This window comes from Pinus tabuliformis, chromosome 5_2, assembly GCF_031772625.1.
Source record: "Pinus tabuliformis cultivar Carrire ecotype Pingquan chromosome 5_2, CPIR1, whole genome shotgun sequence".
Classification (NCBI taxonomy): Eukaryota; Viridiplantae; Streptophyta; class Pinopsida; order Pinales; family Pinaceae; genus Pinus; species Pinus tabuliformis.
Window position 1 is genome coordinate 235088956 of NC_142306.1, and position 14674 is coordinate 235103629.

Here is a 14674-nt window from a genome sequence, read left to right on the forward strand (position 1 = left end):
AGAACTAAGGAGTGCATGTTTGAATGCTTTAGTAGTGACATTGGAGTCAAACAGGGATGTCTTCTTTTCCCCACATTGTTTGGTTTATATATCGATAAGCTTGAAGAGTAGATAAGAAATACCAAAGGAGAAGGCATCCACTTGGTAAACTACGTGGTGAAATTACTTTTATAGGCAAACGACATTATTCTTATTGTTAAATTTGTCCTAGGTTTGAGAAAACACTTGGAAACTCTAGAAATCTTTTGTCAAGAGGTCAGAATGCAAGTAAACACCAACAAGACTAAAGGCGTGATTTTTTCTTTGAGGGTAGCACCTTCGAGGTTGTAGATGAGTACAAATACCTAGGAATTGATTTCCACTATAGGCTCAACTAGGAGACATGTAGATGAAATAAAATCCAAGGAGGGTGGAAAACTTCATAGCTTCTTTAGAATAGGTGCAAACAAGTAGAACTGTGGGATTAGAAGACTAAGAAAACCCTCTTGGGTTTATTAGTGGTGCCAGTTATCCTCTATGGTTGCGAGATATGGAGGAGCAACATGTCAAACCACAGATGACCACAAATAGAAAGAATTCAAAAGCATCTAATCACTAGTATTCTCAAGGCCAAATCAATAGTCCCATATGATATTCTTATTGCTGAGGTTGATATGTTTTCAATTGAGGCTTCAACGATCATTTATTTCTTAAGTTACCTAAAAAAGGTTGAAAATATGGATAAGCATCATTGACCCAAAATGGTTGTTGAAGAGGAGCTAAACCGTTGGAAAATAAATGGATGAAACAAAATAGAAAGTGGACATAAATCTGTATGACTGTCCTCACACTAAAGAGGAGATTTAAAAAGTGAGTGTTAGAAAAATTTAGCACTGCCACATGGACAAAACAGGGAAGTAGGAAAAAAACATATTATGTTAAAGAATTTAAGCCCACATGGAAACATGATGATAAAGAATATTTGAAATCTTCTACCAAAAAAACTAAAATTTTAATTGCGAGAAGACTAGCTCCTATACGAAAATCGAGGAATAAATAATCCCAAAAAAATTGAAGAAACAAACTTTTTTTTATTACAGTAGATAGATTATATAAACAAAATAACATTATATAAGAAAGAGAAATTATTTTAAGTCTATGAGACTAAAAATAGCCCATATAAGTTAATTTCCAAATTCTTTTCTCATGCAACATAAATAACAAAAAAAAAAAAAAAAACTATTAAAAAGAAAGAAATTATTTTAAAAAACCTTGATTAGATACTCTTCTTCGCTAAAAACATTGATTAGGTACTCTTGTTCTTTCTTCTTCAAGGCGCACATTGATTCGACATTGATTCGCTAGAGAGGGGATCGAAAACCGGGTATGTTCATCTCATTATCACCAGTTTGATCGTGTAGATGCAGACTGCACCAATTACATCAGCTACAAATAGCTTGAAAACATCTTCTGGGATTGTGAGGGTGCTGCCATGCCGTACAACAAAGTTAAAGAGGGGTAGTCTGTGCGTAAGCACTGCAATTTACCAAAGTCCCCTTGGTAAGATGTCCACATCCAGTATCACCTCAAGCAATCCCTCCCAACTGCTTAAGCAGCCGGGTCCAACGGCTCTTTCTCAGGAACACTACCGGTTTACTCAGTGCAGCAAAGCCTGGCCTGTTTCTGCTGCAGCGGAGAAGGATTCGAACCAATACCGCGTAAACGAGAACTTGATATCTTCTCTTGTTGTGGTCTCGTTTTACAAGTTTGCAGATTTTCCAGACCATGCAGAAATGCGTAGCCCTCTGAGGGAGCTATGCGAAGAATTCGTAAGTTTTAACTTTCTGTTATTTTCCTCCACTGGACTCTGTTGTTATTGTCTAAGTTATGTTAAATTTGAGTTCGACTCTTAAATTCTTCTCTTTGGTTTGTGGGTGCCCCCATTTCAAATATTGTTCCCCTTGGTTTTGGGGTAGTATCGTCGCTCACGGATAGGCAATGCTACAATCTATTGCAGGAGAGATATTACATTACAATCGCCTTGACGTTGAAATTGGTTAACAGGAATTGGGGCCTTACGTAGTCGGCCATTATACCCTGGTGTATTTGTTCGTTCAAACCCTATGGCAATGTGGGTTTAGTGACAAAATGGAATTATAACATGAATTGCCCCGAAAGGCTGATCTACTTTCTTTAATCCGGAACTTCTTGTTGATTGATTTCATTTTTTTTAAATCTTTATTTGAGCTGGGAAAGCTCAGGGATTGAGCCTCAAGCCTCAAACTTAATTCCATGCACCCAAGTTCTCACTGTGGCTCGGAAGATCCGCGAAATGAACTGGAGACATTTTCGCCTCACGGGGCTGATCCTGTAAAGTGTTTTTTTTCTCCTCATCATAGGGCCATGCGAGACGTATAGCTGCACGTACTACCTCGCAGTAGTGGTCCTCGTTTCTATAAGCCTTCCCCATTACAGGGCATTAGGTGGTCTCTGGGAGGTGACATTGAACTTCATCTTCTCTTTAATTCCATCAAGGACAATCTGTTGTCAATGCAAAGAGGCAATTGGGGAGCTAATCATATTTGGCAATCCCATCTTTCTTCTACATTGTAACACGGCAATTAGTGACATTGACTTGTTTGAGAGGCAAATTATTCCTACACGCCCTTTTTGGTTCGTTTTAGGTTAATATCTGATACTTGCTACAATGGGGTTTTGGTGCCTTAACGGGAGCTGGAGTGTATTCTTTCATAAATCTGGGAAATGAATTTTGGTTGGGGCCTTGTTTCCCCTGGTTTTGAATTTTTTTCCTCTTTATGAAAATCGGACACCAGAGTTTTCTTATGGCTTACCAATCTGATACTGTTCAGCGTGTCTCAGGAGGTATAATTCTGGCACCGGAAGGCATCAACGGAAGTATATGTGGGACACGAGACTCAGTTCAGAAAGTCTTAGAATTTATTCAAGCAGACAGCCGTTTGAAGGGCTTGAGGCAGACTGAATCTCCTGCTGGTCCAGAGGATGAGATTATTCATCATGGGCATTCTAGTAAGTCTCCTCTTGGAGCAGGTGATGATGCCCCCTTTCGTTGGGATCACGTGCGAGTAAAGCTTAAGAAGGAAGTATGTTCAACTTAACTAACATGGCTTCCCTTGACAGTTTTTGCTTGAGCAATAGTGGATGGTTTGTTTCCATTTGTGACTTTGATATCCTTTCCATTTTCAGGTGGTAACTTTGGGAGTTCCTGGAATATCTCCTGCCAAGAAAGTGGGAAAATATGCTAATCCAAGGGAATGGAATGCTTTGCTAAGCGACCCAGACACGGTTAGTGGTTCATTTGATCAAATTCATAATTACAATGCATAGAAAAATTGTGCTTTCCACTTTTTCGTAACCGGTATTTAAAATTATCCTGCATGAATTGCGAAACATTTGTGAAGGGTGTATCATAAAGAGTAGAGTAGACAGTAGTAGAATTATGAGTAGCAGACACTCAAGTGGTTGTGCATATATTTATGTCCATACTCCCAAAATTCTCATATTTCCAAAATTATCTAAAAGCGAAAACAAAAAAAAAGTAGTTTCGTATTTTCATTGGCCCTGTGAAAGCGTGATCAGAAGAGAGCAAGTGTAGATTCATCAACCAAAAATTGGATTTTGCTCAGGCTTGTAATGTTGCATGATGATATTAATCCCTAACCCCAAAATATCTTTACTTTTTGTGATATTAGTTCCTGTTTGCATTTCGTTATCATATGTGTGCTGCATGTGTCTTATTGCACACTCTCCAAACCTCTCTAAAATGTTGTAAATTTCAGCTTAGGTCTTCACGTACAAGTATTGCTTTGATTTGCACTTCGTGACTATGAGAAAACTTATAGGAGAATGTATTAAAAATAACAAGTATTTCTTATTAATTTTGTATTAGTGCTTAATAGGTAGGTACCATTGTTTTGATGTGCACTTGTGACTATGGGAAAACTCATAGGAGAATGTATTAAAAAGAGCAAGTATTTCTTATTAATTTTATATTGATGCTTAATAGGTAGGCACAGTTGTTTTGATGTGCACTTGTGACTTTGGAAAACTTATACAAGAATGTGTTAAAAAGAGCAAGTATTTCTTATTATTTTTATGCTGATGCTTAATGGGTAATTTAGAGAGATAATGACATTTGTCCAAGGTGCACTTGGACACTAGAAGCTAATCAAGTATTCTTCTCACATTATAGTTGTTGCAAATGTTGTATATGCATGTTTAATGTGCACAGTCCTAGCCTAATTAGATCAATAAAAATTGATATAAGAGGATTTTTTTGTTTTGTTTTGTTGTTGTTATTTTGTTTGTTTGTTTGTTTTGTTTTTTTTTTTTTTTAATTTGGGTTTTGTTTTGTTAAATTTGGTCTTCTTGTTTGGTTCTAAGGAAAATCTTGTGGAGAAACCCTTGGGCACTTCCTCATGTTTTGCGGACAATACCTAGTGTAAATTTGTCAGTGTTGGTTATGGTGCATAATTTGAGTGAGTGAGGCATGCAATAGAAGTAGCTAGCCTGAGGATCAACGTTGAGACTTTATACATAAAGCTTAAAGCACTCAATTGCTCAAGCTAGCTACCTTTCCTCTCTATTTTCATATTAAAGAAAACATTATTTTCATTAAAGATTAAGTTGTTTCATGTCAATAAGAAGGCTAATATTTTGACAATTTAATGAATCCTCACAAATTTAGGTTGAGATTGATTCCCATTCAAAGGAAATAGATTATTGTTGCTTAATTTTTATATTAGCTGCACCGAAAAGGATCATTCACCCAGAAGTAAAATGCAAGTGCAATAATGATTATAATATTGTTAGACATAGATGATGACATGTGAGGCTATCCCTCAACCTCATATTCAAACTCTTAGAGTGCAACTCTCATAGAAGCAATTGACACACACTCACACACAAATAACAAACAATGGGGATCAACATCGCATACTATTTGGAAATTAATTTATATGCATTCGGCCTCAATTTGCTTTTTACTATTTTTTTTAACAAGGTCGGGTAGTTTTAGTATTACCAAAAAGCTTTGATGGAGCAAGCTCCCATTACAAAGACTGTACCATGAAGAACCTCTAAGCCATGAGATAGGAACGCAATCTCTTCTCCTAGGCTTGATTTCAGGACTTCTTGAATTTTTTTGTGAATTCTAGTGTATTGCCTAACAAACTGACCTACTAAAAAGAGAAATTTGCATGTCATGGATTCTCTGAGAGATTTGTAGCCTGATTGCCCCTGATTTGACTGATTCTTCTTGTCATAATTGTCCGGGTTCTCTCCTTCGTTGCTCGAAGAGTTCTCTTCTTCATTTGATTGAGATCATGTGATTTGTTTGCTTGTTCTTCCTTTGTCTCTGCTTTCTGCTCCGAATTTCGCTGTGCATCTTTGATTTTGTGTTGCCTGCGGTGCTTCTTCTTTGGTTGCTGTTTTCCACTTTCCTTTTGGTATAAACGGGGATCGTTGGATGTGTTAATAGACGAGGTTGTTAGGAGAATATCGACCAAGAGAAGTTCACAAAGATTGGGATCAGGAGATGTGCTGTGGGGATTTACAAGAGGCGCAAGAGGAAACTGGAGGAGCCGTCTCAAATGGCGATCGTTGAGATCTACGGTTATCGGGATCGAACATGTCCGCGTGTTAACCGAGGAGAAAGGTGGGAAGAAAGGCGGAGGCGGTCAATTTTCTTTTTACTATTACAATCATGGGGTCAAAGCCATTCTCATAGGATGCTTGTTGGTCTAAGACTTAGCGTGGGCCTATGATGTGAGATCCCTGAATAGATTATTTTCTTGACTTTAAACTTTAAAGTTTGTCAAACAACAAAATCCTCTGCTACTATGTTCTACAAGGCAATTCCATAGGGAGTGCTCTATAGTCCAAGGATGATGAGTTTCACACTAGGATTTTCCCCAACTCTAAGGTGGTGGACTATTTGTTAGGCCTCATATGCAGGTTGGTGCCACATGAACAAAGAGATTGGTGTCTCTTGCTAAGTCGGTGCTTAGCAGTGGGGATTGGTGTCTTCGAAGATCTGGAATAGTAGGCTAATGCCTACCATATTTTTTACCAGTGGGGATTGGTGTATCCAGTAGGTTGGTGCCTACAAATATTTTTAACAATAGATTGGTGTGTACAAAGAATTATAAAAAGAAGTTTTGTGATTTTCTTTTGAGACGGTTTCCACAAAAATCTTGTGTTTCATGTTCTGCAACTAATAGATCTCATATGTGATTGTTTTCTTATGGTTCATGAATGTTTAAGTAAGTACAACTTGTCTTGTACTGATTCACTCCCCCTTCTTAGTATAAGTGTGTGCTCAATATAAAGATGGTTTGAAGATGGATCCATAAAAGGTTAAAGCTATACAGAGTGGCATTCTCCAAAGAATATATCTTAGGTAAGAAGTTTCCATTGTTTTGGCAATTTTTTATTAGAAATTTATTAAGAATTTTGGTGGCATATGTGCTTCAATTTTTGGAGACAATCAAGAAAGGAAAACAACCATTTCAATGGATAAGAATTGAAAAGGATTTCATTTAGGAAAAAGATAACTGAAGAAGCAATTTTGGCATTGCCAGACTTCAATAAAATATTCTAGGTAAAGTGTGATGCAAGTGGAGTTGCAATTGGTGTTATTTTAAGTCAAGATGATAGGTCCATAGCTTATTTCAATGAAAAGTTAAGTGTTGCCAAATAAAAATATTCATCGTATGGCAAAGAATTCTATGCCATAGTACAAGCACTTAGGAAGTGGGGCATTATCTAATGCCTAAAGAATTTATTTTATATTTTGACAACCATGTGTTATAGTTATAACCAACATTGCGAACATCTCGATAACATACTGATTTTATCTCGAAATCACGATTTTTTGGCCTAGCCGATGTTTGCCAATTTTTAAAGATATTTTTTATGGTATCTTAATTTTGTCGATGTTTGTCGATTTTTACGGATATTTTCCCGATTTTTACGGTTTTTTTGGTTTTCCGGACCCTTGCCGATGTTTGCAACATTGGTTATAACTCAACAAACTTAAGCTAAATCAAAAGCATCCTAAGTGGATTGAATATTTGCAAAGTTTTACTTTTGTTCTTAAACATCTTAGTGGACAAGCTAACAAGATTGCAGATGCTTTGAGTAGGAGAAGTTTAGTTTTGCAGGAATGTATAATAAATGTGTTGGGATTTGACCATTTGAAGGAGATGTACAAAGATGATCCAGATTTCAGTCAAGCATACGAAGCATGTGAAAATCCAGTCAGCACAAATAAAAGTCCATGCATGGAATATATGTTGCAGGAACGACTGTTATTTAAAGGCAACCCACTTTGTACTCCTAGATGCTTCATGAGAATAAATTTATTGTAGAAAAACACAATGGTGGGTTGGTTGGACACTTTGGACAGGAGAATGCTTAGCTCAATAATTTTTATTATTGCCTAGGTATGAGGGTTGATGTAAGAAGATTTGTAGAGAAATGTAGAACTTGTCAATATGCAAAGGTGAAGAGTGCAGAATACAGGTTTGTATTAGTCATTAGTAATACCAGTTCCAAGCAGACCTTGAGATTCTGTAAGTATGAATTTTGTATTAAGTTTACCCAAAACTCTTCAATTCTAGTTGTTGTGGATAGATTTGAAAGATGGCTCACTTTATACCTTGTTTCAAGACAAGTGATGCAACACGGTTAGCAAATTTGCTTTTCAAAAACTATGTGAGGTTACATGGACTTCCCAAAAGCACATTTTCAGATAGGGATACCAGATTTATAGGATATTTTTGGAGAACTTTGTGGAAGAAGCTGAGAACAACGCTGAATTTTAGCTTAGCTTGTCATCCCTAGATGGATGGGCAAAGTGAGGTAGTAAACAGAAGGTTTGGAAATATTTTGAGGACTTTGGTTAGGGAACACCCAAAGCAATAAGATCAAGCCCTTGTACAAGTTGAATTCGCATGTAAAGATTCCCGAAATAGGACTATAGGATCGAGTTCTTTTCCAAATTTTGTATAGTATGCATCCTATGGGAATTGATGAGTCGAGGAATTTGGGAAAGGCTGAAAGTGTTGATTTTTGGTAACTACTGTTGGTATTTCCCAGCTACAAATTGGCCCATGAAATGGAGGGAAAATTACAATTTTAAATTTGAATTTAAATGTTTAGGTTGGCCCCAAAATATGGGTCGACCTAGCGCAAGGAGACGTGCCCCTTGGGCACCTCATGACCACTATAAATACAAACTCGACCTCCTTCATTTGGCATCAATTTTGGATCACCATCACAACATCTATTCTTCTATTCACACGTGCGAGAGGATGAAGTCTTCTGAAGTTTGAACGAGTTTGTGGAGATTTCTTTGATTAGCATTGACCAAGATTCTTTTGATATATTTGACTGAGTTTTGGGCAGTGTTTGACTGCAAGCTGACTAGTTGTAGGAGGGTCGAATTTTGCCATATTTGACCGTAGGTTGACCAGTTGCAGGAGGGCCAAATTTTACATTGTTGACCAAGTTTGACTTATGTTGGATCTTTGGTTTGGGTTGACCAAGTTTGACTTATGCTAGATCTTTGGTTTAGGTTGACCAAGTTTGACTTATGCTGGATCTTTGGTTTGGGTTGACCAAGTTTGACTTAAGAATGTCATATTGTACTTTCGTAGAATTGAACAATTTCTCCTAAGAAAACGTTGTTGGGTTTTTCCTGAGGTTGGGTTTTCCCAAGGTAAATTTGTCTCTTTTGTGCTTGGCTGTCTCTCTCTGATCCTACTGTCATTAGTGTTGAGATTTTCTATGTATATTTGCTTGATGTATGTGACAGAAGTTAATTTGTTTAAGAAATCACTGGAAAGTAATTATTAGATTTTTGCAAGAAATTCAACATGGTATTAGAGCCTAGGTGAAAGTGCAGCCATTAAAGAGACTTGAAAAAAAGCTTCCCTAAGACAAGAGATAAGCAAGGTGAAAGAGCATCCATTAGAATGCCCTAGAAGTAGAACCAAGTTTGGATTGTGGAAGAGTAAATGCCCTAGCTGCGGTTTGAAGAAACGTAAGTCTAAGTAACTAAGGCGAGACAACCTTAATAATGATTTGAAAGGAGCAAGATCAGGTGACAACCCTTTATGATAAGTGCATTCATATGTCCGAATAAAATTTCTGGGCTATCTTGGGCTTAATTGCTTTTCTTTTTTCTTTTGGTTGATGGCTTTTCATTGAGATAGGGACCCTTATGGAGGTTGGACAAAAGCCTTTCTAAGGTCTGATAAGAAGGATCATCCATCCAATTTTTTTTGAGTATTATGGAATGATTTTAAGGGCTACACTAGATCTTGTCTGTAGTATCTTTGGCTGCTTCAAAGGTGGAATTTTGGTCCCCTCCCTGAGATCATATTTTTGAGACAAGGGTTCTGTTTCCGAGGCAAATGTTTGCACCAAGGCCAATCCAAGGAAGTCTAAGGTCTCTCTATGGCATGTTTCTCAACCCTCCAAGACAAATCTTTTGAGGTTATCTCATGCCAGGTTTTGAATATCATTCATGCCAAGTTTTGAAGGCTTTCTCCATGAAGTAACTTGTGAGGTTTATTCACATTGTTCAAGGCTAATTTGAAGCAAGACATGAAGTTTACAAGGTTTGAATCAGAGTTTACTTAAAGGGCACATTCAAGGTCTGTTTCGACCTCCCTTTTCTGAGCTATATTTTGCTAATTGGCTGAAGAAAATTCAAACAATATTTGTGGCCAATCTCGCTTGACTTATGGACATTCTCAGCCTATCCTTGAGGTTATTTCAAGGGTTATCTTTCAGTCTTCCTAAGTTAGGGTCGAAGGCATAATTTTCGCTAATCAAGGTCATGATTAGGATTGAGTTTGAATATGTTTCAAGGGATTTTGACAGTGAATTTGTTGAGAAAAGCTGCAAGGATTGTTTATGTGAGGGTTGTTATCTTGGTCATAAGGGTTTGTGAAACCCTAGAACGTGACCAAGAATGCTGAATGCTAGTAAGAGTGTGTACTTGGTAGCATGAAAATGTCATTAGCTAGATAACTCAAGGATGAAGAAACCCTAGCTCATGTAATTCATGCAAGGAAGGAAAGGAAAACTACATGCATTAGTAACTGATGATGAGGATGAGGATGAGCATTTTCTAGCTTGATTTGTTTGCAGATGGATTTCAATGATTTCTGCAAGAAGGCAAGGATGAAGAGGGAGTTGACAATTCCCTAGAATCCTCAGATCAAAAGATAAGTACTTCATATCTTTTCTTCCTTGATTATTATTATTTTTAGTTAGCCTCTTGTCTTTGTATCTTTTGCTTGGTTATAATCGTTTCTTCCATGGCCTCCTAATGAGGTTTGCAGGTACATCGTAAAGGCTGCCAAGGCTCTGATAATAGATGGAAGCATCAGGTAGAATGAAACAATGTTTTTGGCAAGAGGATTCTCCTAGGATCGAGCATAAACTCAGTTAGAGTGATTTGTGTTCAAGAGGGAGAAATTGTATTGACTTATAGCACTGTGCTAGATGACCGAATGAGCTCTTAGTTCAGACGGAGTAGACAACTAGGTAGTTTGAAAGGATGCCATGATGGAGGAAATCCATTATGAAGAATGATGTGTGAAAATTGTACCGATACTTGAAGAGGATTCATTAGTGACTTCAAAGTGGATCTACAAGATCAAGCATGTGGTAGATGGCAGCATAAAGAAGTACAAAGCGGGATTTGTGACAAGAGGGTTCTCCCAAAAAGAGGGAGAGGGCTATGATGAGACATTTGCTCCAGTTGCCAGGTGTGCTTCTAATAAAATTATTATTTGTATTGCTTTTGTAATGGATAGGAGGTTACATAAGATGGATGTAAATACCAGTTTCCTCAATGGAGTGATTGAGGAAAAAGTGTACATAGAACAACCTTAGGGCTTTGAGGTACATGAGGAGGAGTCTCATATCTGTAGACTGAATAAAGCTTTGTACGAACCTTGAGCATGGTATTCTTGGATTGATGGATATCTGTTGAGTCTTGGTTGAACTTGTTATTATATGACTTGTTTCTGACGGGTGTAGAAGGACTCATGTGACGGAGGGAGCAACAATGGCAGAAGGATTTGCTTCCGTGATAAAGGGAGTAGTCAAACTTGACTTCAGTGTTAGAGGGAGTTGACCTTTGAGTTCGAGATGAAGGATCTGTATTTGATGCATTACTTCCTTGGTCAAGGGAAGTATACTATTAAGATCCTTCAGATGATGAATTGCAATATTGTCAGACTAGATGCTTAGAGATAGGAAGTCTCTAAGAGCAATATGCCTTCTATGAGTGGACCATGCCAGACAACAGATATGCTTCAGTGACTAGGAAGCAACAATGGTAGAGGGAGCAGTTAGGATTGCCAGAACAAGCTCTGTTTCAAACGGAGCACCTAGTCAAGGTGACCAAAAAGCAGCGATGGTGATGGATTCAATGAAGGAAGCTAGTCAGTTTATGATTGAGCTGAGGCATGCGACACAACATGTGTTGAAGTACTGACATGGTATAGTTGGATATGGATTGAGATACTTCTCAAATGATGAAGTACAATTGTAGGGATATACAAATTCAGATTGAGTAGAGAGTGCAGAACACAGGAAGAGCACATCAGGATGTTGCTTTAGTTTGGGTTCTGCTATGATATCCTAGATGAGTAGGAAGCAAACATCTGTCACACTTAGCAATACAAAGGCTAAGTATATTGTAGCTAGTTTCACGAGTTGTGAAGCAGTGTGGCTTTAGAAGCTTCTCGCAGGATTGTTTGACTAGAGGCTGGAGATGACTGTGATGACAGGTTGAAGTACATTGAGATCAAGTACTGAGACATGGTACAAAGGGAGCAATGATGCTCTTATACATTTCCACGAATGAGGAGGTTGCTGACATTCTCACAAACCTCTGTCCTAGGATGAAGTTTGTTCACTTTAGGCACAAGCTTGGAGTGGTTGAGAACTCTTCCGTTAGAGGGAGTGTTGATGTTGGAGCATCAAGGGGCATATATTCTCCCTAGGTTAAGGGTATTGACCAGGAACCATGTAATGTGGCTAGGGAGATTGGCCAGAGAGCATCAGGGCTCAGAGTGCTCGCCAGGATAGAAGGTTCTAATAATATTGCTAAGGGTTACTTGGCTAGTGGGTAGTGTGAGTGGCCCATAGCATCAAGCAAGTGTTTTACCATTTAAGTATGATGTGATGACATGATGGAATGGTAAATTGGCCTAGGGTTTCACCATTGGTTAGGGATACTGACCTGGTTCCAAGTGACAACTTGGATAGTTGGTGACCTAGGACTAGGCTTGTATTTACTCCAGTTAGGGGGTACCTGACCATATTGCCAAAGGGCGTTTGGCTAGTGGGTGGCTAGATCCATTTGCAAAGGATATTTGACTAGTGGGTAACTAGATCCTTTGTATGATGCTGATGCAGGATGCTTTCCACATGGTTCTAGGATAGAACATGAAGTGGATGGATACATTAACATAGTGGGCTCATTCAATATTTTCTTGGGATGGAGAAATTGTTCAGTGAAGAGGACATCTGAGGAAGTCAAGGTAAATACCTCCCTACCTAAGAGGGAGTGTTGATTTTCGGTAGCTGTGGTTGGTATTCCCCAACTACAAGTTGGCCCATGAAAAGGAGGGAAAATTAAAATTTTAAATGTGAATTTAAATGATTAGGTCGGCCCCAAAGTATAGGTCGACCTAGCATAAGAAGACGTGCCTCTTGGGCACCTCATGACCATTATAAATACAAACTCAACCTCCCTCATTTGGCATCAATTTTGGATTATCATCACAACAACTATTCTTCTGTTCACATGTGCAAGAGAATAATTCTTCTGTTCACATGTGCAAGAGAATAATTCTTCTGAAGTTTGATCTAGTTTGTGGAGATCTATTTGGCCAACATTGACCGAGATTCTTTTGATCTATTTGACAGAGTTCTAGGCAATGTTTGACTGTAGGTTGACCAGTTGCAGAAGGGTCGACTTTCACCTTGTTTGACCACAAGTTGATCAGTTGTAGCAGGGTTGGATTTCACCTTGTTTGACTGCAGGTTGACCAATTCTAGGAGGGTTGATTTTAGCCCTAGTTTGACTTATGCTGGATCTTTGGTTTCGGTTGACCAAGTTTGACTTAAGAATATCAGATTGTACTTCTGCTGAATTGAATGATTTCTCCTAATAAAAGGTTGTTGGGTTTTTCTTGAGGTTGGGTTTTCCCAGGATAAATTTGTGTCTCTTTTGTGCTTGGCTGTCTTTTTATGATCCTACTATCATTATTGCATTACTCTTGAGATTTTCTATGTAAAATTGCTTAATGATGTATGTGACATAAGTTAATTTGTTTAAGAAATCATTGGAAAGTGATTATCAAATTAGAAGATTAGATTTTTCCAAGAAATTCAATAGAAAGGAGGAGTGTTGATGGAGAGGATTTTGCTATAGCAATGCAAGAATTGCATGAACAGGTAAAGAAACAACTACAAGACAACAACAATGAATACAAGCAAATTTGAAGAAAAGAAAAGTTAATTTTGAAGTTTGAGACTTAGTGTTGGCACATCTTAGAAAATCAAAGAGGGATTACTATAAACTAAAGTTGAAAAAGATTGGACCTTGTAAAATTGTGAGGAAGTTTTCTGTAAGTGCATATGAAATTGAACTACCACCTAACATTGGAATATCTTCAATTTTCAATGTTACAAATTTATATCCTTACAAATAATGTGAATTAGAGAATTTGAAAGATGCAACTAATCAAACAATTCAGTGGGAAAAACAGTCACCTACAGTAAAACCATTACAAATTGAAACAATTTTGGATAAGAAGGTTGTTAAAAGGCCAACGGGCAAAGAATATTTTAAGTATTTGGTTAAGTGAAAGGACCGTCCAGTGTAAGATGCTACATGGGTGATTGCCATAGAGATACAAAGGCATGGCAACAAAGATGAAGACCTCATGAACAAGTGTCGAGTTTGATGTAAGAACGTCTCTCAAAATTAGCTTTTGACCTCCAGAAGGTTGAACAAATCTTTACTAAAGGGAGTTGATTCCCTTAATATAGATCTAAAGATAGGGTGCGATTTAATAAATGAATTGTCCTTCCAAATTAGGATGTAATTGTTGTTTACAACAAAGATTGGTTCGATGAATAGTATTTGTTAAGATTATATGTTAATAATAGTTGATTAGATCCATATTTAGTAGATCTTGATCGATTATTCTCATTGTGCATATAAACACAATTTGAGCTCGGGGTTTACAAAAATAAATGAAGATTGAATGGTTTAGAAATCAAATTTGATATTTATCTCCCATGTGAAGGATGTCCCATTGAAAAAGAGAGATTCTATCAAATTTTTGCTAATGAAGCCATGCTTGCAGAGTATGATACATGTAAGTATTGTTTTTCCTCTTAAAGGTTCAAACTCCAAATTTCGAGTGGAAAAGTTTTGCATTTCAACTGTTGGGCAATTTACCCCTAAATTCTATCATCAAAGTTTCCTAAATGTGAGGAATTTAGCTCTTCCAAATTACACGGAGGGTAGATTGAATTAACTTTGATTATTATGTGGTGTATGTGCAGTAGATGGAAGATTTGGATCATTTCAGAGTCAAAAAGTGCATGTGGTTTA

The 14674-nt window shown here is 37.5% G+C and overlaps 1 protein-coding gene across 2 annotated transcripts in view; it reads left to right on the forward strand.

The window, feature by feature from the left end:
• The first annotated feature begins 1290 nt into the window (after positions 1-1290).
• The window catches only part of LOC149158400 (rhodanese-like domain-containing protein 7), a 46386-nt gene continuing 33002 nt past the window's right edge, over positions 1291-14674 (forward strand). The window contains exons 1-3 of one of the 2 annotated variants that reach the window (XM_089436207.1): positions 1291-1808; positions 2850-3101; positions 3205-3303. In XM_089436207.1, the coding sequence (XP_089292333.1) occupies positions 1401-1808; positions 2850-3101; positions 3205-3303 (759 nt within the window). In that variant the 5' untranslated portion in view covers positions 1291-1400. The remainder of the gene's footprint in view (positions 1809-2849; positions 3102-3204; positions 3304-14674) is intronic. The other variant, XM_089436208.1, reaches the window with a different exon arrangement.